This window comes from Triplophysa rosa, linkage group LG3 (assembly GCF_024868665.1).
Source record: "Triplophysa rosa linkage group LG3, Trosa_1v2, whole genome shotgun sequence".
NCBI classification, from domain to species: Eukaryota; Metazoa; Chordata; class Actinopteri; order Cypriniformes; family Nemacheilidae; genus Triplophysa; species Triplophysa rosa.
The window spans coordinates 16,564,362-16,588,097 of NC_079892.1; the positions used below are offsets into that span (position 1 = coordinate 16,564,362).

The 23,736-nt window shown below is 40.6% G+C and overlaps 2 protein-coding genes across 5 annotated transcripts in view; one reads left to right on the forward strand and one right to left on the reverse strand.

The window, feature by feature from the left end:
• Positions 1 to 1,431: 1,431 nt before the first annotated feature.
• Positions 1,432 to 7,108, reverse strand: slc2a13b (solute carrier family 2 member 13b). 4 transcript variants are annotated; one of them, XR_008962652.1, is made up of 13 exons: positions 6,994 to 7,108; positions 5,668 to 6,135; positions 5,435 to 5,594; positions 5,142 to 5,347; positions 4,952 to 5,060; positions 4,631 to 4,794; positions 4,433 to 4,553; positions 4,098 to 4,223; positions 3,895 to 4,013; positions 3,367 to 3,519; positions 3,063 to 3,286; positions 2,487 to 2,555; positions 1,432 to 1,819 (listed from the first exon to the last, which is right to left on the reverse strand). XR_008962652.1 is itself a non-coding variant. In XM_057329636.1 (13 exons), the coding sequence occupies exons 2-13, from the start codon at positions 6,110 to 6,112 to the stop codon at positions 1,811 to 1,813; spliced, it is 1,842 nt and encodes a 613-aa protein (XP_057185619.1). In that variant the 5' UTR covers positions 6,113 to 6,135; positions 6,994 to 7,108; the 3' UTR covers positions 1,432 to 1,810. The 4 variants fall into 4 exon arrangements, 3 of the variants coding, with proteins under 3 accessions (XP_057185619.1, XP_057185618.1, XP_057185620.1); XM_057329636.1 differs by having other exon boundaries at positions 3,126 to 3,286; XM_057329635.1 differs by having other exon boundaries at positions 1,432 to 2,555; positions 3,126 to 3,286.
• A 266-nt stretch (positions 7,109 to 7,374) lies between these two features.
• Positions 7,375 to 23,736, forward strand: part of lrrk2 (leucine-rich repeat kinase 2) — a 55,481-nt gene continuing 39,119 nt past the window's right edge. Inside the window, exons 1-20 of the mRNA XM_057329624.1 lie at positions 7,375 to 7,512; positions 7,709 to 7,788; positions 8,905 to 9,002; positions 9,269 to 9,357; positions 9,530 to 9,667; positions 10,026 to 10,160; positions 10,243 to 10,374; positions 10,486 to 10,605; positions 16,822 to 16,991; positions 17,087 to 17,160; positions 17,360 to 17,466; positions 18,041 to 18,170; positions 18,276 to 18,400; positions 18,595 to 18,722; positions 18,840 to 18,984; positions 19,846 to 19,985; positions 20,078 to 20,206; positions 20,287 to 20,457; positions 21,243 to 21,507; positions 21,790 to 21,972. Of these exons, the coding sequence (XP_057185607.1) occupies positions 7,377 to 7,512; positions 7,709 to 7,788; positions 8,905 to 9,002; positions 9,269 to 9,357; positions 9,530 to 9,667; positions 10,026 to 10,160; positions 10,243 to 10,374; positions 10,486 to 10,605; positions 16,822 to 16,991; positions 17,087 to 17,160; positions 17,360 to 17,466; positions 18,041 to 18,170; positions 18,276 to 18,400; positions 18,595 to 18,722; positions 18,840 to 18,984; positions 19,846 to 19,985; positions 20,078 to 20,206; positions 20,287 to 20,457; positions 21,243 to 21,507; positions 21,790 to 21,972 (2,695 nt within the window). The 5' untranslated portion in view covers positions 7,375 to 7,376. The remainder of the gene's footprint in view (positions 7,513 to 7,708; positions 7,789 to 8,904; positions 9,003 to 9,268; positions 9,358 to 9,529; positions 9,668 to 10,025; positions 10,161 to 10,242; positions 10,375 to 10,485; positions 10,606 to 16,821; positions 16,992 to 17,086; positions 17,161 to 17,359; positions 17,467 to 18,040; positions 18,171 to 18,275; positions 18,401 to 18,594; positions 18,723 to 18,839; positions 18,985 to 19,845; positions 19,986 to 20,077; positions 20,207 to 20,286; positions 20,458 to 21,242; positions 21,508 to 21,789; positions 21,973 to 23,736) is intronic.

Sequence of the window (23,736 nt, forward strand, 5' to 3'; positions counted from 1 at the left end):
CGTCACCAAACCACGCCCATTGGCGGTGACGTCATAGATCGCTCTCAAACGACACTTATTTGTATGACGTCATACTATTTATATATTATAATATTCATAAACGGGTATGGATATGTGAACCACAGTTACACAAGTATGGTGCATACTAATAATTCTAACAATAAATAAATAAAAAACAATGTAAAACAATAAAAGACAATTAAAAACGAAACTATTGTAAACATTTATTTAAAAAATATATTTTTGTCACAAAAATATATTATTTGGTGTGAGCAGTTTATTTAGTGGTGTTGGGCGCTACCATGTGGTCTGTCTCTGTTCGCCAGATGTATTTAAATTTATAACCCAGGATCAATACATTAAAACATTGTAAAATTATATTTAAAAATAATTAATTAATCAGTAACATTCTGCATAACATTTTGCATATGGAGCAAAAGTCATGTATGGTTTACTACACATAAATAATTAATGATAAAAATGTTCATTATGTTATTATTGTCATTATCTCTCTCATTATGGCTACAGAAAAAAGGATCAAAATACCTATTTACAAACAAGGCTTCCACATGAGGCATAATGATGAATAAAGCAACTTTATTTTAATTCTTGGTAAAACCTGATGTCTGTTTTGTAATATCTTATTTCCATGTTATAGCTTTAAAAACAATGTACTGTATATAGTTTTGAGCCTTTACCTTACATTATGGACCTTTTTAACAAGATTGTGATGACGTTCAACGGTCATTAGGATCGTAAATCCTCCAAAGTTTTTTATATTTTCATTTTATAAAATGTATGTAAGTTTATAACACTTTATATAATATTACCTATGCAACATATTACAAAAAAGTAACGCTAATGCAAGGGTGTTTCTTATACATAGTTAACTCAACTATGATGACTTTCGCTGCCGAGAAACCAGGTGAAATGTGAAAAAGGTCCAGCAATTGTACACTGCACGAAAGATCACTTGACCAGAGGGGGCCCTGAGTGAACTCACATACTCCAGCCCTCAGAAGAACCTGTTGTACCCCTGCTGCTGGTAGGAGAGGTAAATAGTTGACCATCAAGAACTCTACGCTGCAGTGTCCTGTTACTGATTCTCAGATTACTTCTACAGAAAGCCGAAGCTACAGTGAGAGTGACACCATACTGAAGTACAGTCTGCATTTGGGCAGTCTGAGTGAATGTAGACATCTCTGATGCATTTATTTACTGGATGGTTTCGAGATGTCAAATGAATAACAGATTTATAATCACACAAAGACAGAGGGCAGTGGGTCTGTACGTCACGCGCGGGTAAATCATGAGCTCAGAGGTCAGACAGGCTCAGGTTAGGACATAACTGAACAGGCTTCAGCTCGACAGCAACAGCTATTGAGTTATAGACACAAACCCTAAAAGCAGTACGGCAATAATACATCCACCAACAGAAAATTGTTTAATTTATTTATAATATGAAAATACAAATGCATCATTGCACAGATTGGAAATAAAGAACAGCAGCAATTTAAAACCAAATAGGGTCAAAAATGTTTCTCTCTTTGTCGTTGAAAATTAAGCAAATGTTGGCTAAAATATCCAAAAAATGCTCCTATTGTATGTAACTGTGCTTTGCATTACAGACGGCATATTTTTATTCATAAAGTAATTTGATACATTCTTTAAGAATTATTTTTAAATAAAACAAAAACCATCACATATAGAGTCATATGAAGTACCCCAATAATGTAAGATTCTAAAACAATCTTACAACTTGTATACATTACAGATGAATAAATCTTCATGTCCACACACAAGGGCATCATTACTGCAACTACAGTAGAAAAATAATTAACAGGCATTAAATAACACTACCTTAATATCAATAAAAATAAATCAAACAGGTCGACTTCAATTGATTGTTCTATAAACAATATAAAGTTCTATAAAGTTTTTTCTGCCAATCAAAAGCATTTCATTTAGGGTTAGTCAGGGCTTAATTTGTGCTGGCATTCTGACGAATTTTGCTACCTCCATACAGAACAGGACTAACCTAACTCACCCCTCCCCCAACCCAATCACAGCAGGAGAGTAGCAAAATCTGATGGGTAGCAAAAATCGACAGAACACCGGATCTGCCACGCCCCCTTGTTCCGGCACCTCGGAATTTACAAAGTAAGCACTGGGGTTGGTTCACTCAGAAAAAAAATCTTTCAGCATTTGGGATGGGCTCTCACTTAATCATTGGGGTTTCGAGTCTGACGTCATCACGCAGCCATGTTTTTTTGGCAAGTTTAAGAACCATGGGTAGTTTAGAAAGTTGGGGTTCGGTTAGGGTTTCATAAGACTCGAAACACCAAGGATTTAGTGAGAGCCATTTGGGATGTGGGATTATGAATCTTTCTTTGTTACTTATTTTGTGTGAGCTTCCCCTTCAAATAAGAGTTTCCACAAACCATTGATATTGAATTAAGTTAACTCTCCAAAAAACTTGTACTCACTGATATGTAGGCAATTCTTCCCTCTGGTTCCAGTGTACCATAACGCAACGCTCCCAACTCCAGCCGAGGCTAGAACATCAAATACCACCAGTTTCATTCAACTGCCAAATGAATCTTAAGAAAGCATTTCTGAGTCTACAGAATCATTCACCGCACCCAAATCTTGAAGCCTCATCCACACCTTTAGTTCACGCTTACTATTCGAGTTAGAGGTTCTATAAGATTAGTGTCCAGCTCATTACACCATGAAACGAAAAACTATAAAACAGCCTATTTCCCAACTATTTTTACATTCCCAAGTATTTGCACATGGGCCACAGTCCAGAGAACAATGTTGTACAACTTCCTGTTCAATAAATCCAGTCAGTCCTGTTGTGCCTGAAACATCCTCTACATAAGCAAACAACTTGTTTAATAACATGACTTATCTTCACATGTGCAAATATAACTGTCGCATACATATCAGTTGACATCTTGATGAAATCTTTAAAGTTACATTGACACCAATCTGTTCAACACTTAAGAGTCAACTAGAATGTTGATTCTCTGGAATGGGAACCACAGCAACCCTCTCACCACAGAGCGAATCTATTCTTCATCAGAAACGTCTTCATCTGAGCGGTAGTTCCCTCCCTTTACCCTGATGTAGTGGACGCCCTGGCTCCCGGCGCCACAAGTGCAGAGTCTCCTGCCGAACAGAGACTCGATCTCTTCCAAACGCAGCCCTTTGGTCTCCGGCAGACAGCCCACCACGAACACAAAGCCCAGCAGAGCCAGACCGGAGTACAAGAAGAACGCTCCTGTGAGGAGAAGTGAAGTACTTTTTACAAAATAAGAGTACAGTATATTCAAATAAATCAATAAACATTGTGTGTTGTACCGTAGTACGTGAGGTATTGAGCCACATGGAGGAAGGTCAAAGACACGAGAACATTACAGATCCAGTTGACCCCGGCAGAGCAGGCGTTCCCTGTACTCCGAGCCCACAGCGGATAAATCTCTGAGTTCACCGTCCATGGCATAGGACCCATTCCTATTCCGACACCGTTTAAAAGATGTGTTTGATTCTTGCTAGCATATAATTCACTTTACACCAGCGGTTTTCGTTGCAAGGCCCCCTTTTTGTACTGTGCATGGCTTTGCCGCCCCCCAAATAAAGATTTATAATCTTAACCTAAGAATTTGAATTAAATCAAAAACATACTCCGTTATACAATGCTGTAACATCAATTCCTTCGGTTGGTGGTCTTATTTTTCTGATGTTTAACTGCATAAAATTTATGATAAATTTCTATATTTCATAAAATGCCACAAAATCTGTGGTCCCCAGTTTGAGAACCACTGCTTTACACTACTCCCAGCTGTGCGAATGGACCCGTATTTAACATTATGGGTATTTTCAACTCACCTGGGGCAAATAAAGCCAAATACAGAATTAAACCCATCAGAACAATCCAAGAGTATGATGTTGGGCAGAAGTTATAGGCCCAGAATGCACTTGTGCTTTCTTGAGTGCCATTGGAACACCTCAATAAAACAAAAAAAGATAAAGCACACAATAAAAACAGTGCATTAACATAAACAGTTACATTTACATTTATGAAATTGTACCTGCCCGCTGCAGCGCTTTCAGTGTTGGCCACATCTACTGGCAGACAGGAGGACTCTACTACAGCTGTGCCATTTTTCCCATAACAGAAGCCACAACCTGGATCCAACATGCACGATTCACAGAACCTACACATACAAACAAAATCCATACAAACAAATATTGTTCTTTAAAGCATCTGCAGAAGACGTTATACAGGTTTTGAACGACATACGGGTAAATACTGTAAATGATGACAGAAATTAAATTTTTGGGCAAACTAATGCTTACATATATGACATGTTGGGTCACTGTAACACAGGTGGTTTATTGCTAAAACAAACAATAGATTTCTCACCCATATGTATTGCATGAGGAGTTGTGGAGAGATGGGTCACTGGGGTGAAAGGTCACGGGTGGAGAGGCCTGAGCAGAGAGCAGGAAACCAGCAGCAAGCACCATCAGACTTACAGCGGTACCTGAGAAATGGACATATCGTAGTATACAGTACTGCGTACCGCGTCCCTGTGTGTTGTGTGTGTGTTTGTATTCTCACCCAGTATACTTCCCAGTGTGAGCTTTCTGCGGCCCACCCTCTCCACGAGCCACACCCCCAACAGAGTAAACAGGAAGTTGGTGAAGGCTGTGGCAGAAGCCAGCCAGATGGCCGTCCGATCATCCTGTACTCCGGACATTTGCAGTATGGTAGCGCTGTAATACCTGTGGTCATCGAGTAAGCAAATTTACTGCACCCATCAGAACTGATATGTGATTGGTAAATGTAGTCCATGCTCAGATTCAGAATAGAATACTAACATACTTAGTGTACTACAAAGCTGTAAACTAAAAAGATGTGCCACGTGCACTATTAACCTACATGACTGTATTGATTCCAGAAAGCTGCTGGAACATCTGTAGACCACAACCCACGATCAGGGCACGTCGTACTGGAGCATACGTCAGCATGCGCCACAACACCGAACCATCTATAAGATCCATCGATCCACAAATTCATACAAATAAAACATACGCTGCAAAAATATGCAAACGTGAAGCAACCATCTCACCACCAGCATCATTCGTCTCCTCCTCAATGCTGCTCCGTATGCTTTCGTACTCCTCTTCCACATTTACACCGGCACGGATCTGATCGAGCACCAGCCGAGCTTTCTCGGTTTCCCCCCTCTGCAGGAGCCAGCGAGGACTCTCGGGGAGTAAGAGGAACCCGAAGAACTGCAAAGCAGCAGGAACAGCCGACAACCCAAGCATGTATCTACAGTATGTAAGTTGTTCAAAAGATGAGGATTAAAAAGAGGTTGCAAAATTCTTAACATGGGGGGGATTTATAATAGTGACCCACCTCCAGCCGTCATGTTGCAGGTAGCTAAAGACCCCATCCACCACGCTGGCTATGAACTGCCCTCCGGTGATGAACAGAGTGTTAATGGTGACCAGCTGGCCTCTGAGGTGAGGAGGAGAAACCTCAGCGATGTACACGGGTGCGGTCATGGATGCAATACCTGCAACAAATAGAGGTTTTAGAAGAAGAACAATATAAGCCGATTAATGATGCAAAGGTCTTATATGGCATACCTAAACCCAGCCCAACTATAAGCCGTCCAAAAAGAAGAACCTCTTTGTTAGGTGCGACGCTTAGAATAATACCGCCTGCACAAAAGATGAAGCTGGCGAGCAGTATGCAGATCCTCCGGCCGAAAATCCCGTTGAGATAACCTCCAGCCAGAGCTGACAGGGCCGCGGCACCAACAGTGACGGAGACCAGCAGCTCCTGCCATAGAGAGCTCAAGTTCATCTCCTTCTTGAGCAGCAGCATGGCTCCGGACACCACACCTGTATCATAACCGAACAGGAACCCACCCAGAGCCGAAAAGCCGGTGAGGATGTACACGAAACATGGCATGCGACGCTGGACGGATCTGACGTCATCTGTGGACGGTCCATGTTCTTGGTTGATGGTCGGGACATCAGAAGGCGTACTGATCAAACTCCTCTTGACTCCACTCACCGTCTCCATCATATGCAGCGTATGCGCATCGTCTCCTAAACCAAAGAGCACATGATACGCATTCCAGTGAACACGATCACACCCAAAACACATGTCAAAAGCCAAAACCAAACCCAGCATGGCCACGTTGGCATTGTACAGTAGACAGGAGAAATGTAAGAAAATAAATTAATATAAACAACCTAGTGATAATAAAAGCGTAAACAAAGCAGCTGGCCGGTTCCTTTAAACAATTCAGTGAAGCCGATTCACAACGCATTTGAACAAACACTCGATTCTATGGAGAACATTTTAAACACAACCTGTACAATTTTTCATCTTTTTGTAGCGTTACTACAACGTTTTAGTAATTCGTTGCATATTTAAGTACAGTTGCATAAACACGTAACGCGCAGGATACAGACAAACGAATCAGTGAACGATTTTTGAGTCAAACAAACCGTCCAAGCGAGCCGACTCCTCAAAATGAATCGGACTTTTGTGTCTACCCCACAACCTCTGTTTATGATCAATAAATACGCTGCCCACACGGTATCCACTACAAAGTGTGCTTAAATAACTTACTACTAACGTTACCGGTCTCGTGCAGCTTCGTCTATTATAAATCCTCCTGTTCTGCAACGACGTAGGGCGCGTGCATTTCAGCCAAAACATTATTTAGAAATATATCGGATTTAAAAACAATAATTTTCGTATAGACGCATGTCTATTTGTAATTCTCAATGTAATTTTAAAGTCAGACTCTTAATTCACGAAACAAGACCGTCCAACTTCCTATACGCACAAATCATACTGTAACAGCGCGTGCTTCAAAAATAGAAGTACAAGTCTCGTAACACATGCATGTTAAAAACACAACGGATGTATATTTGTGTTGTCCCTTTATCACTTACCGTAAAAAGAGTTGTCTGTTGTTTTGCTGGAGGATTCAGTGTTGCTTTCGCTCTGTTGCGCTCGTGCTGCTCAAACAGGAAGTTTGAGCGGTTCTGTAGTCATATGATTCATATGCAATAACGCAGCGCGCACCACAGCCGTGGACATGACCAAGATTTCTTCTTTTAACCACTGAGACTCAAATCGGGAACTGTGTTTTACTCGCATCAGCGTCGCGAGACCATATCTCATCTTCTGCCCTGATGCTGCTTTGCATAAGTATGGCAGAAAACTCCTGCGCTGTCAACGACACGATGATCTACAGCGACAAAACTGTGTCCACATTGCCACCGAGTAGCATGGATGCTTAAGACTTGTGTTTCACACCACAGAGTGATCGGTCATGGCAGACAAAGAGGAGTTAAAGATAAGATTGAAGAAGCTGCTGGTAAGATTGAACCTACAGGAAGGGAAGCAGTTGGGCACCGTGGTCCAGATCATACAGGACCTTCTGTTCCTGTCCCATACAGATCACTGCGGTGAGTTACAGAATGACCACTGAAACTGGACTGTATTCTGTGTCTGTAAAAGGGTAAGAGGATAGATGCATTTAAAGCATTGATACTTTCATATTTAACAGCAATGCAAACTAGCAGCTCCCCTCCCCTTGGGCTTTTTCCAGTGGGACATCTGCTGCTCTTATTTTTAGGTTTCTGTTTTTCTTTTGTCCCGCAGTTGAGTTGTTTGCAGATCAGAATGTCCACCTGTCTCTGATGCTGGTGCTGTCATCTCATTTCAACAGCAAAGTTCAGCAGGTAGTTATCATTTCATTGACACTGCAGATGCAACATGATACAAGTTACAAGTTTTTCGCCATAGTATCCCAAACAAGCATGACAGTGAATGGGAACTGGGGCTTGTTTATTGTTTATTTTTTAATAGTTAGTTTTGAACTGCTTTAGAAAACATTTGTGATTTCACACATATTCAAACAAAAAGAGGCCGACTGCAGTGTTTATATAAAGAATTATTTTACTAAATGAAGCAGTGTGTAAAAATTCCCTGACCTCTGCAAACAGACAGAAAAAACGAGTCATGGTTTAAATGTTTTTTTTTAAAGATGGGGTAACACACGCAGTTTCGGCCAATCTCAGATTAATCTTGAGTACCTAAGTAGTATTGCACACGTCGTATCTTGGAAGAGTATTTAGTTTGATCAAATTTATAAAAGAGAGATACAGCTGTACGATTATTTCAGAAAAAAGACACAGGGGGGACGGAACTACAGCACGAGCACACAATACATCATCGCAATAATCCCTTCGTGTTGTTTACATTATGCACGTACGCGCCGATTGCCAACAAAACACAGACATATGACTTAGTTTGACTTACCGCGTCCGGCATCTTTTAGCACTTGTACCGCACCATCTAACAGTTTCAAACGATCTCCAAATCCAGCGTTATATCCACCGTTTATATAACATCCATCACTGAAATGCCGTGAACAAACAAACACACCTCAACTTCTCTCACAATCGCAAGAGTAACGAACTGCAGGCCCACAGCGCTGCCAATCTTGATAAGTGGGTCTTCCTATTGCTCGTTGGTTGGCGCATGGGCGGGCTATTTGTTTCGCCTTGCCGTGCTTTTCCGGGAGAATTGCCCAATAAAAGGAATAGGAAACAGGGATCCAGACTTATGAAAAACTTTCCGAAACAAGTTGGAGTGCTGGGGGAGTTTATCAAGCACAGAAATACTACGTCATACGTCCAGCTCGTTTTTTAACAAGTTGACCATGTTAAGCATGAGAAGCCAGCACGTTTAACAGTGTGAAGAAGTCAGAATGCATGAAATAGCATTTTTTATCTTTAAATCTGTCTCTGTTTGAAAACATTGTGATTTAAAGTGATCTGGTGTTGGTGTCGTAGGTTGGGTGGTCTTTGTTGTGTCGTCTGATGGAGATCTGTCCCTCCACTCTCGACAGACTGGCAACCCCAGCAGACCTTGACTTAATAGGAGTGCATAAGTAAGCCGTCTATGTTTCTATTATGTACTTAAGCTTATCTCTATAAAATGTATGTACAGTAGGTGTCCTAACTAAACTTCAAGTGTTTAAAACAAAAGTATGAATATATGGAACGTCCTACGTTTGTCACTGTATGAAACTGAAAGTAAAAACCTGAAAATAAATTCCTTTGTTTTCCTGATTTGAATCTCGCAAGATTCCGAGTTTTTAATAAATGCGAGGGCATGTGCATTCATGTTTATGATTGGCTGGATGTTTTCTCACAGGCATATTCTGAAGGTGCTGTACATGTTTCATAAAGACGCCAAAATGATGATGGTGGGTCTCAGAGCTCTGACTCTGTTACTTAATTCAGGTAATGCTTGCGTTCCCATAAAACATCTAACCAAATAATGACACCAAAATACTAGAAGGAAACTTGCATACTGTTCTTTAAAAAAGATCCCTAAAGGTTCTGCTTGTAAAGTGTTATGAATAGGTCACATTGGCCACTCCTGCGGTACTGATGTTTTGTGTTTGTGGGCCAGATGAGATTGCGACGCAGGTCCTGGATGAGGAAGAAATAGACGTGTTTTTCCAGGTTTTGAGGGCAATGAGGTCGTTCAGTGACAGTGAGGAGGTTCAGTTGCAGGGATGTGCGGCTCTACAACTACTGCTGCAGAGAGGTGACCACACACACACACACACACACACACACACACACAAGCAACATACTCGGAAGACCATTGATACTGTATATAGTAGTGTATATAGTTAAAGGGATAGGTCACCCAGAAATGAAAATTCATTCATACCATCATGTCATTCCAGACCTGTATGACTTTATTTTATCTGCAGAACACAAAAGAATTTAAAGAATGGTTGGTAATCAACCCCATTGACTTCCATGTTCACAAAACCACAGAGACATTTCTTAAAATATCTTTTTTTGTGTTCCACAGTCTTATATGTATTTTGAATGACACGATGGTGAATAAATGATGATAGAATTTTCCCTGTAACTGTTCATTCGTGCCGTACCAGTTTCAGAGGATCATCTGATGGAGTTCATCGAGAAGAAGGACCATGAGGCGGTTCTGAATGCTCTCAGAAGGTTTATGGATAGTGAGAATGTGGTTTTGCGAGCTTTAAGGGTCCTCATACCGTTGGCTGCTCCAGGTACATCACACTGCCCCCTCTTTGTGTTTATGATTCTGTTCGCCTAAAATTGTTCTAACTGGACCTGTGTCTTGAATCTTAGCAAGCAATGTTGAGATGCTGATGTCCAAAACGGTTAAATGCTACACTCTGATGTGTCGGGCTATGGAGGCGTGGCTGGACTCTGAGGCCATACAGGAGACCGGATGCTGTTTGTTACGAAAACTTACATCAGGTGGGTTCCGGTCAGATTGGGGCGATGCTGTTTTCACATTGTAGAACTAGTGCAGTTATACGGTATGCCTGGTTTGTCGTCATAACTAATTTAAAAATTATTGTTTGACAGAGAGTTACTATAACATCTTGGTGCTGAATGGTGTCCACAAAGTGGCTGTGAAAGCTTGTGTGTCTTACCCTGATAATGCAACAGTTCAGACTGCTGCTCTCTCTTGTCTGAGCATGCTTGGTAAGTAAATATAATGTACCATCAGTTGGAGATCCCTGAACTCCCAGCACTGGCTATTTTGTATGAATTCAACATTTTTTACATTTATGCATTTGACAGACGCTTTTATGCGACTTACATTTCATTATACTATAATGTACATTTGTTTCTGAGTATGTGCAATCCCTGGGAGTGAACCCATGACCTTGGCGTTGCTAGCGCCATTGCGCTAACCACTGAGCTGCAGGAAAGCTTGTAAACAAAAAAGCAGTAATGAAGTCCCGCCCCTAAACCCGAAATGTCACTGGTGTAAAAACAGATCGTACCAAAACATATAAATCAGCTTGTATGAATTCATAAGAATTAAATAGCCATAGTATAAAAATTCATGAGTTGCGATGAAATATGAACTCTTCACCACCATCACAGTGAATCATGGTTAGACAACCGTGCCGAAAATTCAGAGCCGAGAACAGTTTGTAACCGTGCTGTGTCGAACCAGGCTCACGTGGAAACATAACTGAAACCATTTCAGACCGTGCTTAGAACGGTTCGGCGCGATGGTGGAAAAGCGCTCTATTTTGGAATAACATGATTAAATAATAACAGAATTACATTTTTGAGAGGACTGTTGCTTTAAGCATTGGCATGTGGTGCGTTTCCTGAACAACGACGTAGCTCGCTGCTGAACCACCAACGATGCAGTTACAAATATTTCCCAAAACCGTAGTAACTCTTTCGGAGATTAATCGTTTGAACCAAGTTGGTTCAACAACGTAGTCGATGACGTCACACAGGTGGTGGAGTAATAACGTCTACTAATACGTTCAGATCGTATTGATGTCAAATTATTGCTGTAAATAGCGTACATTGCATTTAAAGACTACTTTTGTTATCCTATTTTTGTTCTCCGTTGTTTTATTTAAAATTTTTCATTCATTTGCAAGTTCCTCCTACGTTACTCCGCCCAGGGATTCCCCCAGGGTCCTAGAGCCCGTAAAGCTGCGTACATGTGCATTTTTTTTAAAACAGCGCATTTATTTTTTTGACAAACTAAAAGACATAAAATGAAATTTGTATGTATTTAGAAAGATTGCTATAGAATGCGCTGTATGTAAGTCTACATGTCATAATAGTAATAATATATGCTTCTAACCACAGCTCGAGACCTGTAATTCCAAACACGAAACTTTGCGAAGCTATTTTGCGAATGTACATCGGAACGATGGTTTCTGGAAACACTTCCCAGATAGCACAATCCATCTGGTTTACGTCTATTTGACGTCTGCATTTACATCTGCAAGACATCTTAAATACATAGTTTGCTCATCTGCAATACGTCTCGGAGACGTCTGAAAGTCTGTAATACGTCTGCTAAAGATCTGGAGATCTGCTGCTTAAAAACATCTGCTAAACATCTTAGAAAGAGCTGTTGTACATCCATTCTAAATCATAAACATCTTACAGACATCTTCTAGATGTCTATATGACGTCTGACAGCAGACATCTCCGAGACGTATTGCAGATGAGCAAACGATGTATTGTAGATGTCTTGCAGATGTAAATGCAGACGTCAAATAGACGTAAACCAGATGTATGTGTGCTATCAGGGTTGAATCGTTAAACTCAACTCAACTTTATTTATATAGCGCTTTTACAATTTTCATTGTTACAAAGCAGCTGTACATGAGACATATTGACTATAAGCAAAATAATTAAAGTTGTACCTGCAGAAACAAGAAAAGGTTGAAAACACAGAAGACAGACATACCGACATACAAAACACTCCACACACACAATATGCACACGTACTAACACACATAGACATAGAGACACACACACACACACGGATGCGCACGCACACACACACAACACACACACACGCACGCACACAGACAAGTACGCACACAAACACACACACACACACACACACACACTCACACACACACACACACACACACACACACACACACACACACACACACACACACACACACACACACACACACACACACACACGCTCAGTGAGAGCACACATTTAGGATAAAGGAGAGAGAAGCACAGGTCAAATATAACAGACTATAAATTCCTATATGCAATATTAATTAAGTAAAACTTTAAAATTCTAAAGCAGCCCCCCCGGCCAGGCAGATAGTGCAAAAACAGTATGCAAACGGTGGCGAGGAACCCAAAACTCTAATCGAGAAAAAAAACCTCAGGAGAACCCAGGCCCAACCAGGGGATTCCAGTTCCCCTCTGGCAAAAGCTGCTGCCTCTGCACAAGCTCCAGAGAGCTTGCACAACAAGGCTAAATAAAATAAATAAACTTAATAATAAAATAAATTATAGTTTAAGATTATCATTAATAATCTAATAGCATTTGAAATTTTGTGGTGAAGACATGTCAAGAGACCGCGTCCTTCTTTATCCAGCTCTATCATCTCAGCTCTTGTCAGGTCCCCACTTCCCATTCTCCGCTCTACCATCAGGTCAGGCCATGAACTGCATCCTGCTCGCTGTGGTAACCTTGGAACAATGAGACAAGACTGGCTGAGAGTAGAGTACTGTTCTGTACTCTTTGATGCAACAAGTACATCAGTTGTGTTTTTGGTTCCGGTTGATCTAACTAATGCAGCCTAAACCCTCTGAAGATTTATATTATGGAAGAGTAGTGTATGCAAGATTAAAAAGATGCGTCTTTAGTCTAGATTTAAACTGACAGAGTGTGTCTGCCTCCCGGACAGTGCAGGGAAGACTATTCCAAAGTTTAGGCGCTAGATAGGAAAAGGATCTACCACCTGCACTTGATTTTGAAATTCTAGGTATTACCAACTGACAGGACGCCTGAGAGCGTAATGCACGTGAAGGACTGTAATACAAAAGGAGTTCATTCAAGTACTGAGGAGCTAAACCATGTAAGGCTTTATAGGTAATAAGCAAGATTTTAAAGTTAACGCGATGCTTTATAGGTAACCAGTGCAAGGTTGACAGAACCGGGCTAATATGTTCATACTTTTTTGTACGTGTAAGAACTCGAGCTGCCGCGTTTTGGACCAATTGGAGTTTTTGTAATAAGCCTGCAGGGCAACCACCTAACAGTGCATTACAGTAATCTAGTCTTGATGTCATGAATGCATGAATTAACTTCTCTGCATCTGAGATTGACAGCATATGACGTAGTTTAGATATATTCTTAAAATGGAAAAACGCAATTTTACAGGTGTTGGCGACGTGGCTCTCAAATGACAGATTACTATCGAATAGAACGCCAAGATTCTTTGCTGACGACGAGGGTTTTATGGAACATCCGTCAATAGTTAAACAGTATTCTTGGTTGTTACTTATAGCAGTTTTCGGTCCAATAAGTAACACTTCCGTTTTGTCCGAGTTCAGTAATAAAAAGTTGTTACTCATCCAGTTTTTTATATCGACTATGCATTCCATTATTCGATGGAACTGCTGTGTTTCATGAGGCTTCGAGGAAATATAAAGTTGAGTATCATCAGCATAACAGTGAAAGCTAACTCCGTGTCGCTTTATTATATCTCCTAGAGGTAGCATGTATAATGCGAAGAGCAGAGGCCCTAAGACTGAGCCCTGTGGTACACCGTACTGGACTTGCGATTTGCGTGACACCTCATTGTTTATTGCTACAAATTGAAAACGGTCGGATAAATAAGATTTAAACCATTTCAAAGCTATTCCCTTAATGCCGACATAATTTTCGAGTCTATGTAGGAGTGTGCTGTGGTCAATGGTATCGAATGCAGCACTAAGGTCTAGCAGCACCAATAACGAGATACAACCTCGGTCAGACGCCAATAGCAGATCATTTGTAACTCTGATCAAAGCAGTCTCTGTACTGTGACATGCTCTAAATCCAGACTGGAATTCTTCATTGATGTCATTCCTTTGGAGGAAGGAGCATAATTGAGTTGAAACTACTTTTTCCAGAACTTTAGATATGAAAGGTAGATTCGATATAGGCCTGTAGTTCCTTAGTTCTCTAGGGTCGAGTTGGGGTTTTTTGACAAGGGGCCTTATAACAGCCACCTTATATGCTTTAGGCACATGTCCTAATGTCAGAGATGAGTTAATAATACCAAGAAGAGGATCTATAATTTCTGGGAGCATCTCTTTCAGTAGATTTGTAGGTATAGGGTCTAGTATGCATGTTGTTGATTTAGATGATCTAATAATTTTAGACAGCTCATCTTGATCTACGGTATAAAATAATTGCATTTTCTCCTTAAGGGCGCTGTAGTTAGTTTGTTCAGCGGGTTTCACTTCTGATTGCATTGTTATAATTTTTTCTCTAATATCTTGGATTTTATATGTGAAGTAGTTCATAAATTCATCACTGCTATGCTGATATACAGGATCAGAAGTCACTGACGATTTATTTTTTGTTAATTTAGCCACCGTGTTAAATAAAAACCTAGGGTTGTGCTGGTTTTCTTCTATTAGTGATGAAAAGTAGGCGGATCTAGAAGTTTTTAGGGCTTTCCTGTATTTTCGAATACTATCCTTCCATGCTGTACGAAATACCTCTAATTTAGTTTTCTTAAAGTTGCGCTCCATTTTTCGGGCCGCTTTCTTTAGAGCCTGAGTGTGTTCATTATACCACGGTGTGGGGCTGCCATTTTTAATCTTCTTTAAACGTAGTGGAGCAACTTTGTCTAGCGTTACCGAGAAGGTGGAATTAAAATTTTCAGTGGTAATGTCAAGATCTTCAACGTTATTTCTCATGATTTGAGACAATTCGGGCAGATTATCGAGAAACGCATCTTTGGTAGTTGAAGTTATTGTTCTACCATATTTGTAACAATGAGTTTTATTTGCAGCCGTAGGCCAGTGAAGCAAACATAATACCAGATAATGATCCGAAATGTCTTCACTCTGCTGAAGGATTTTAACGTCGTCCACATTTATACCGTAAGACAGTATTAAATCTAAAGTATGATTACGAAGGTGAGTGGGTCCTGACACATGTTGACTAATGCCCATGGAGTTAAGAGTGTCTTTGAAAGCCATTCCTAAGGCATCTGTAACGTTATCTACGTGGATGTTAAAGTCACCAACGACAAGGAGTCTATCTGCGGCCAGTACTAGTTCTGATAAGAACCCACCAAATTCTTTAATAAAATCTGTGTGGTGCCCTGGAGGCCTATATACAATAGCTAGAATCAATTTAAAAAGTGTTTTATCTTTAGTATTAGGTGTTGAAACATGAAGAACCATGACTTCAAAAGAATTATATTTAGAGTTCGACTTCTGGGAAATGCTAAGAGAGTTATTGTAAAGTGCTGCGACACCTCCCCCTCTGCCTTTTAGACGAGGCTCGTGTTTATAATAATAATCTTGGGGGACAGATTCATTTAAAGCAATATAATCATCTGGTTTTAGCCATGTTTCTGTCAAACAGAGCATGTCTATTTTATGATCTGTTATCATATCGTTAACAAAAAGTGCTTTATTAGAGAGAGATCTAATATTTAGCAATCCGAGTCGTAACAGTTGATTATCTGTATTTTGTTCATGTTTAGTTTGTTTAACGTTTATTAAATTACTTTCAAGAGGTTTACGCATTATTTTATGTTTGCTAATCCGGGGGACAGACACAGTCTCTATTTTGTGATGTTTGGGAGAACGGATTACTACATGTTGTACATTTTGTGTATTCTGCGACGTGAGACGGCAAGCAGACAGTTGGTTAAGCCATACTGTCTGCTCCCTGACCTGGGCCCCAGCGAGTCAAGTTTTAGCATTAGCATTAAGACTTTTTGCCATATTTCTAGACAGGATGGAAGTCCCAGCCCAGGAGGGATGGAGACCATCTCGTTTCAACAGGTCAGGTCTGCCCTCAAAACTCTTCCAGTTATTTATAAAAACTATATCATTCTGCATTCTGTTAAACTATGCTGGTGCGACGGAACTTGCGACCATAGTTGGCTAACTATGCTTTTGGGAAACGCACCCCGATTGGTATACAAATAGAGAGAGGTTTTTACAAAATATCGTGAATTACTCCTTGGTACTAATAAACTTCAAATATCCGTTTCATTGGTATGTCTACATTGTATCATACAGCATTATAATACTTTAAAATGATAGAAAATTTACTAAAGAATGTGGATGTTGGGGTAAAGTATGACCATGTGAACTAAAACCAACTTGCTAGCTGCAGGATCTGACGTCACAAATTGATAATCTGGTCATGTGATCTCCATTTCTCAGCGGAGTCTATAGTACAGAATGAAGGTCTGGACAGAGAGGGCAGTGAGGAGGATGGGGTGGAACAGGAAATGGCCGTTAGGAAAGAAGTCACACATGCGGAGGAAAGCCTTATATGGACAGAAGCCTGTTACACGGCTTTGGAGAGGCATGCTGATAATGCCACAGTACAGGTGAGGAGGTCATGGCCATGCTCACTATGCAGAAAAAATCTAAAGTTCATATTTGGGATTTGTACTACTGTTAATGTTACTCTCTGTCCAATCAGGAAGCTGCTTGTTGGGCCGTAAACAGCCTGCTGCTCCATTGCAATGCTTCCCAATACGTGGAACTGGAAGGAAGGTTCGATTTTATGAAATGTATCATATTTTACATCAGTTTACAAGCCCTTTACATTCGGATGGATCATCAGAGCGTATCAATGTTTTATCATCAGCTGGAAAAAATCACTCTGGAAGTGAAACCAACAATTGAATACTAAATAAGTGTACAGTATCAACATACTGTATGTGTTTCAGCATCATGTTTCCTTGTGTTTCAGGCCTCCTCTTCATACTCTCACTATGGCTTCAATGCTCTTTCATTCGTCCTGTGTGCCGGTGTTTCAAGCTGCTTCCTGTACACTGCGCACACTTATACAACACAACAGTGAGTCGTGATTTATTTATTTATTTCTCTTAGGTCAGATATGTGAAGTGGGGTCCAAAAATCTCAGTCTCCTATACTTTGTGTTTTTATTGTTCGATACAAAAACTATTGACTTTCTAATCAAATAATGAGCCTAATGAGAGATAATAAAAGAAAGATGATGTTTCTCTGGTTCTTTTGTCACACTAGAAATGGAAGTAAATTGCACTTCATGACTTTTAGCTTTGAAGTTATCCATGTACAGCCACAGCTAAATAACAAATAGCCGAGTTCCTTCCGAAACCTCATATCTCCATATTTTGTGATTTTTGTTTTTTGCCATTATTATTAGTCACCCTTTTTGTTTGTCACTGGGTTTTGCAAATGTCTAAACAATAAAAAGTATTAAAAACTGCTTTTCAACTCTGTCAACGTAGTGTGTAATCATTGAAAAACTACAGTGTTTCTCCCATTTCCTGAAAAACATCGAATTTGGACCGCGACGAAATATTCAAATTGTGATTTTACACTTTTTTAGTAATATAATGTGTGATGTTTTGAAGCGATTGATATTTTGGTGGTTTCCTGATTGTAGGCATGATGAGAGCCCTCTTGTTGTCTCACGGCATTCATTTCAACATTGTCAATCTGATGAAAAAACACTCAAACTCCAGCGATGTGTGTGAAAGCGCCTGCAAACTGCTTCACACCCTCTTCCAGGGAGCGTGAGTACAAGTTCAAACAGTCACTGAGTCTTTGATTTACAAAATAGAGATAAACATTGAATGACACATCCAGGGGTGGTAAACATCTTCCTTGGCTTTCTCCAGGAGGGCCGGTCTGGATGAAGGTGCTCTGGTTCTCGGTCAGATTCTGATCGCTCTGAAGACGCACAACTTCCTTCCTGAAGTTCAGCTGGAGGGTCTCAGAGCGAGTCTTGTTCTTCTCAACCCAGGCATGCTTTTAAAATCATTTTTGTTGTTTTCTTTTTTCTTTCAGATTTACTGGTGACCATGTACTGTACTGTATGTGGCACTTTACAATTTTTTGACAAGTGATGATTATTTGAGGAATTTATGTTTCCGATCCCTTTAAAAACAAATGTTAAAGTGTACACTATTGATGTAAAGTGTCTCTTTGTGTGAGCAGACAGGAGTTTAAGGGAAGATGGCATCTCAGTGGCGGATCCCGACATGGTGGATGTGTCGCTGCGGGTGCTGAAGAACCAGTGTGTACTAGAGGGAGCTCACGCTGTATATCTAGCGGCACTTAATAGGGTACATAGCTTGTTTCTTTCTAGCTTTACTTTCATAAGAATTTTTTTCAGTATAGCTACAAACTCGATTGACTGCATCAGTGGCATGATGGCACAGTTTTTGTGTTTGTGCTTTTAGTTTATTAGTAGTGAGGAGATTCAGGAGTGCGGGCTTGGTGTTCTCACCACTTTAGCTGACTGTTCAGGAGCCGTTGACCTCATGTGCCAGCAGGGGGCGATAGACACAGTTCTTCACACACTGCAGATGTTCCCACTGAAGCGTGGTGCGTATTAACACCTTCATCCCATTTCTGATCCTAACTTCTGATCTCAGCCATAAGTTCTTAAAGGGACAGTTCACCCGAAAATGAAAATTCCATTGACTACCATAGTAGAAAGAATTATTAATGTATATATTTTTTTCTGTTGAACAAAATAATTTTTTTGAAGAATTTAGGAAAACAAATAGTTCTGGTGCAAATTTGACAACCATTTTACTGGTAGTCAATGGTGCCCCAGAAATCTCAGTGGCTAACATTCTTACAAATATCTTTCTTTGTGTTCACCAAGGTTATTTTAGTTTACTAAAATTAAAACTTTGGAAATGTTCCTGTTCATTGAAATCAAATCAAATATTGACCTAAAAATGATTGGAAAAACTTGACTCGAGGAAAAATTTAAATGTTGCCTAAAAGGTAAACTGAAGTTTAAAGCAGTGAAACTATAACAATAAACAAAAACTAAAATAAAAATGAATTAATCTTATACAGCAACATTAAAAATAAACCAATAAATGATAAAATGACAAAAGCATATACCAAAATTGCTAAAACTTTAACTAAAATTAACACAAAATATAAAAATAAAAGCTGATTTTTAATAAAACTAAAATCAAAACTATAATAACTCTGTTCACCAGAACAAAGAAATTTACACAGGGTTGGAACAACTTGAGGTCAAGTAATGACAGAAATTTTTATTTTTGGGTGAACTGTCCCTTTAATGCCCAGAGCATTGTCTGTCTCTATTACATTGTGGTCTATATTACAGTTATGCTGGCCAAGAACCTCACATTTATTTATTTCTTATAGATTTTGGAACAGAGCTAATGTATATCAATTGAAATCATCTGCCTTATATTGTAGATATCCACTACTGGGGTCTTAGCCTCTTGTTTCACCTCATCTCTAAGAAGAAGCTTTCTCGTATGATGGTGCCGGTACTGGCCTCTGTTGTAGTCAACTCTGTACGACAACACAAAGAAGACACGGCCATGCTCCTCAAGGTACATCAGTATTGTGGCTTTCATTCTACAATTCAAAGGCTCTCAAATGGTTTGTACAGTAGGGTCTAGCGGTGTGAGTTTTGGTCCATCAGGGAATTCAGGTGGTGTGGAAGCTGTTGGACACCTGCTCGAGTGCGGCGGCAGAGCTGCAGAAGGAGGGGTTCGAGAAGGAGATCTTTCAGATCTTGAGGGAGAGCACGGCAGACCAGCGTAGAGATCCGGTGAGACATTACAAGAAGGAGATCTCAAGCTTTCATAAATGAACGAACTGTAAGTGATAAATCCCAGCGTTGTTGTCCAGTTGCAGGGAATGAGTTGCCTGTGTCTGCTGAAGATGGTGGCAGACGGTGAGATCATGTACATGCTTCTGGAAAGGGCGTGTGAGGAGGGAGATGTGGTCATGACCGAGTGTCTCATACAGCTGGGTGCTGACATCAACAAGAAAACAAAGACGGATTCTCTCATAAATCAGGTCTGATGATAAAAAATAGCATTATTAAATGTTTACTACAGTTATGCAATTCACAACATTAAAACAACTGTAGGATTAAGTAAAAGTAGGATTAAATTGTGTTCTGTTGGTTCTTCCTGTATCCAATTCTTTGCAGTATTTGAGGTCTAAAATAATATGACGTATCTTTTCTGTTATTTTCACCTGTTTCTCCAGTTTTCATTTTCTGCAAATAAATGCAAATAGAAACATTTTTATTTGAAATTTGGTAAAAATGTTGTTAGTAGTTCACAGAATGACACAAAAATTATAATTTTGCCTAAACGCATGTCTATAAATAGTAAATCTTTAAATCAGAAAATTGGTCTCTGAAATGGACATGTATACAGTGTGTGTGTGTGTGCGTGCGTGCGTGTATATATTAGCAATTGCATTTATTTATTTATTATTTTATCCTGCTATATAAGTTTTTATTATTTATTTTTATTTTTTATTTTTTTTCAAATAATATTTGGGTCAATATTTTCTTTGATTTCAATAAACAGGAATCTTTTAGTAGTTTTCATTTTAGTAAACTACAATAATAGTGTTGGTTACATGTGAGATCCACACATAAATGAATAACAATACCAAAAGATAACATAGAGTTTATTTAAATATGGAAGTCTTAAAGGTACAGTCGCAAAGTCAGCGTTGTTAGTAGTAGTTGTTTGTGCAAATGCAATACACAATACAAATATTCAAACCCATCACAGTCAAATCCATACAGTACTGGAAAACCTGTATGTGTTGGTATATTTCTGCAGGTCTGTGATCGGGGAGCTCCGCTGGCACTGCTGGAGCTGCTGGTTTCTGCTGGCGTTCATGAAAAGCAGCTGCGTGGGGCTCTGGCTGTATGCGTCAGGAGAGGAGACGACCCTGCCGTCACCCTTCTCCTCAGCCGTCTGGGGCTGGACCACAGCAACAGCGCTCTCTGCCTCGGGAGCTTCCATCTGGGGCAGATGAAGGCGAGCTGGCTCAGCGCTCTGCTGTCTGAACGTAAGAGCATCATTCCAGTCAACGGCAGGAACGGTGAGTCCATTGACCCGATCTCATGAAGTCTGTGGTTTATTCTGTATTTTTCCATTCTTTTTCTCAATAGGAAATGAAAGAAGACAAAGATACATTGCAGTGTACTTAGGAATTATGAATGAATTAACTAAAAATGTCTATAATCATTTCTGTTGTATACCTTTATAATACTTCTTATTAATTTCTTTATTTCTCTAGTTTTAAATGGTTGCGGTGTATATTTGGTAAACGGATATTTGTAGCTGGTTATGTGTAAATATGTGGTTGTGTCTGTGTATTAAGGGAAAGGTCAGGCTTTGGCCAGACAGATTTTGTTACTCCAGAGGAAGAAAGGGTTTGTGGGAGTTACCAGACACCCCAGTGATGTCAGCACATCAGGATATTACACTGATGAGGAAAGTGACGACTCTTACATGTCTTTAGATGACAGCTTTGCCTTTATGTTGGATGACATGGAGAGTGATGGTGAGAAGATCGCCACACACACTGTACTTTCACACATGGCATTTTGCTTTCAGTAACACTCATGCACAGGTTGTGCATTTTATTTAAGCCTTTACTGTCATGAAATGTTTTGAAAAGGTTGTTTGAAGAAGGTTTTCTGCTAATATGTGTGAAAGTAATGTTATTGGAATGTGACGGTGGAAATATCAAGTTAATTTGCTTGCTTAAATATTGACAACAACTGTTATAATATATTCCATTTTTTTATTGTGGAGAATCTACAGTAACAGGGTGGACATTTAAAGTAAGCTGCGATTTTTACTTCCGTATTTTGATGCATTTCCGAGTGCAAGGGAAGTTAGGTAAATCGTGGACAATTGTCCATTCATATAGATTGCCATCGGTCGACTAGGCAGACGAAGGGCTCGTATACCTGAATTGTACGCCAAATTCTCGCTCACTCTTATTATGATTGGGACTTTTTTCCCTTATCGGAGTTTAGGGGCCGTTTTTCCGGAGAGGCATCGTACGGACACCACAAGGGGTGGCAAAGTGCTGCTCAATTTTTAAGACTGTAAACAGCTTTTGTAGACAAACCTACAGCTATGTATCCTAGAAGCACCCCATATTGGTATATTGCACACTTCAGGCTATTAAAATGCTTATTTTGCTTACAAATGCACTTTTCACAGAAATACATCTCTGAACAGCATTTTCAGCAAAATTCTGCTTTATTCTTGTACAGAAACCTCGGGGCTTCGAATGCTGGTTCTTCACACCCTCACGCACCACATATTCGAAGCCCGTACCCCTCGGTGTACGGAAAGTGCTCGAAAAAAAATCACAAAAAATATTCCAGAAAAATAAACGGCCCACAACGTCCCCAAAACGTGCAATATAGGACATAACGAGGCCGTACCGTCTTCAAACTTTGGGAACCGAATGAGGGGGCAGCGAGCAGCTACGGAATTTGAATCGGGGTCATTCGGAGTCCCCGGGGCCGTTCGGGGGTCTCTGTACGATAGCCACCTATGAGAGAAATAGGATATGTTGCAGGTGTCAGAGGCTCCCATACGGGCCGCGGAGGCCCCAGGAGCCCGAAAAATTACAGAAAGTTGCGTCACGTGACTCTCGACGTCATACCGATAGGGCTTGGTCGGGAAGTGAACTTAAATATTTTTTCTTATTTTACATACATCTCCCTGCCTCTAGTGGTTCTCTATGGGCCCGCAAACCCCCTCGCGCGTTGGCTCGGGTATCCGACGTCTTTCTGACAGAAACCTCCCCTAAGCACGAACGAGCAAGGTCACGAAGGACGCCCGGCTCCTCTAGGGGGCGCCACGGCCGTGAGGGAGAGAAAAAAGAAAGAAGGGCGGCGAGCGAGACGTTTTGGCTTCTTTGGATGTCGCGCCACGCATAGGCAGCAAGGGGCAGCAAACTACCAACTCTAGGCGCTCTGCGGACGCAAGGGTGGCGAGCGAGACATTTTGGCATCTTTTGGATGTCGCGCCACGCATAGGCAGCAAGGGGCAGCAATCTACCAACTCTAGGCGCTCTGCGGACGCAAGGGTGGCGAGCGAGACGTTTTGGCATCTTTTGGGTGTCGCGCCACGAATAGGCAGCAAGGGGCAGCAAACTAGCAAGTCTAGGCGCGCTGCGGACATGAGGAAGACTATGGCAGAGTTAGGCGGTCAGGGGGAAGCGAAAGGCTCCTCGTGCACGCGGTGATGAAGATTAGGTGGTGAGGGGATGAGTAGGCACTTTGTGGCGCGAGGGTCCACGCCC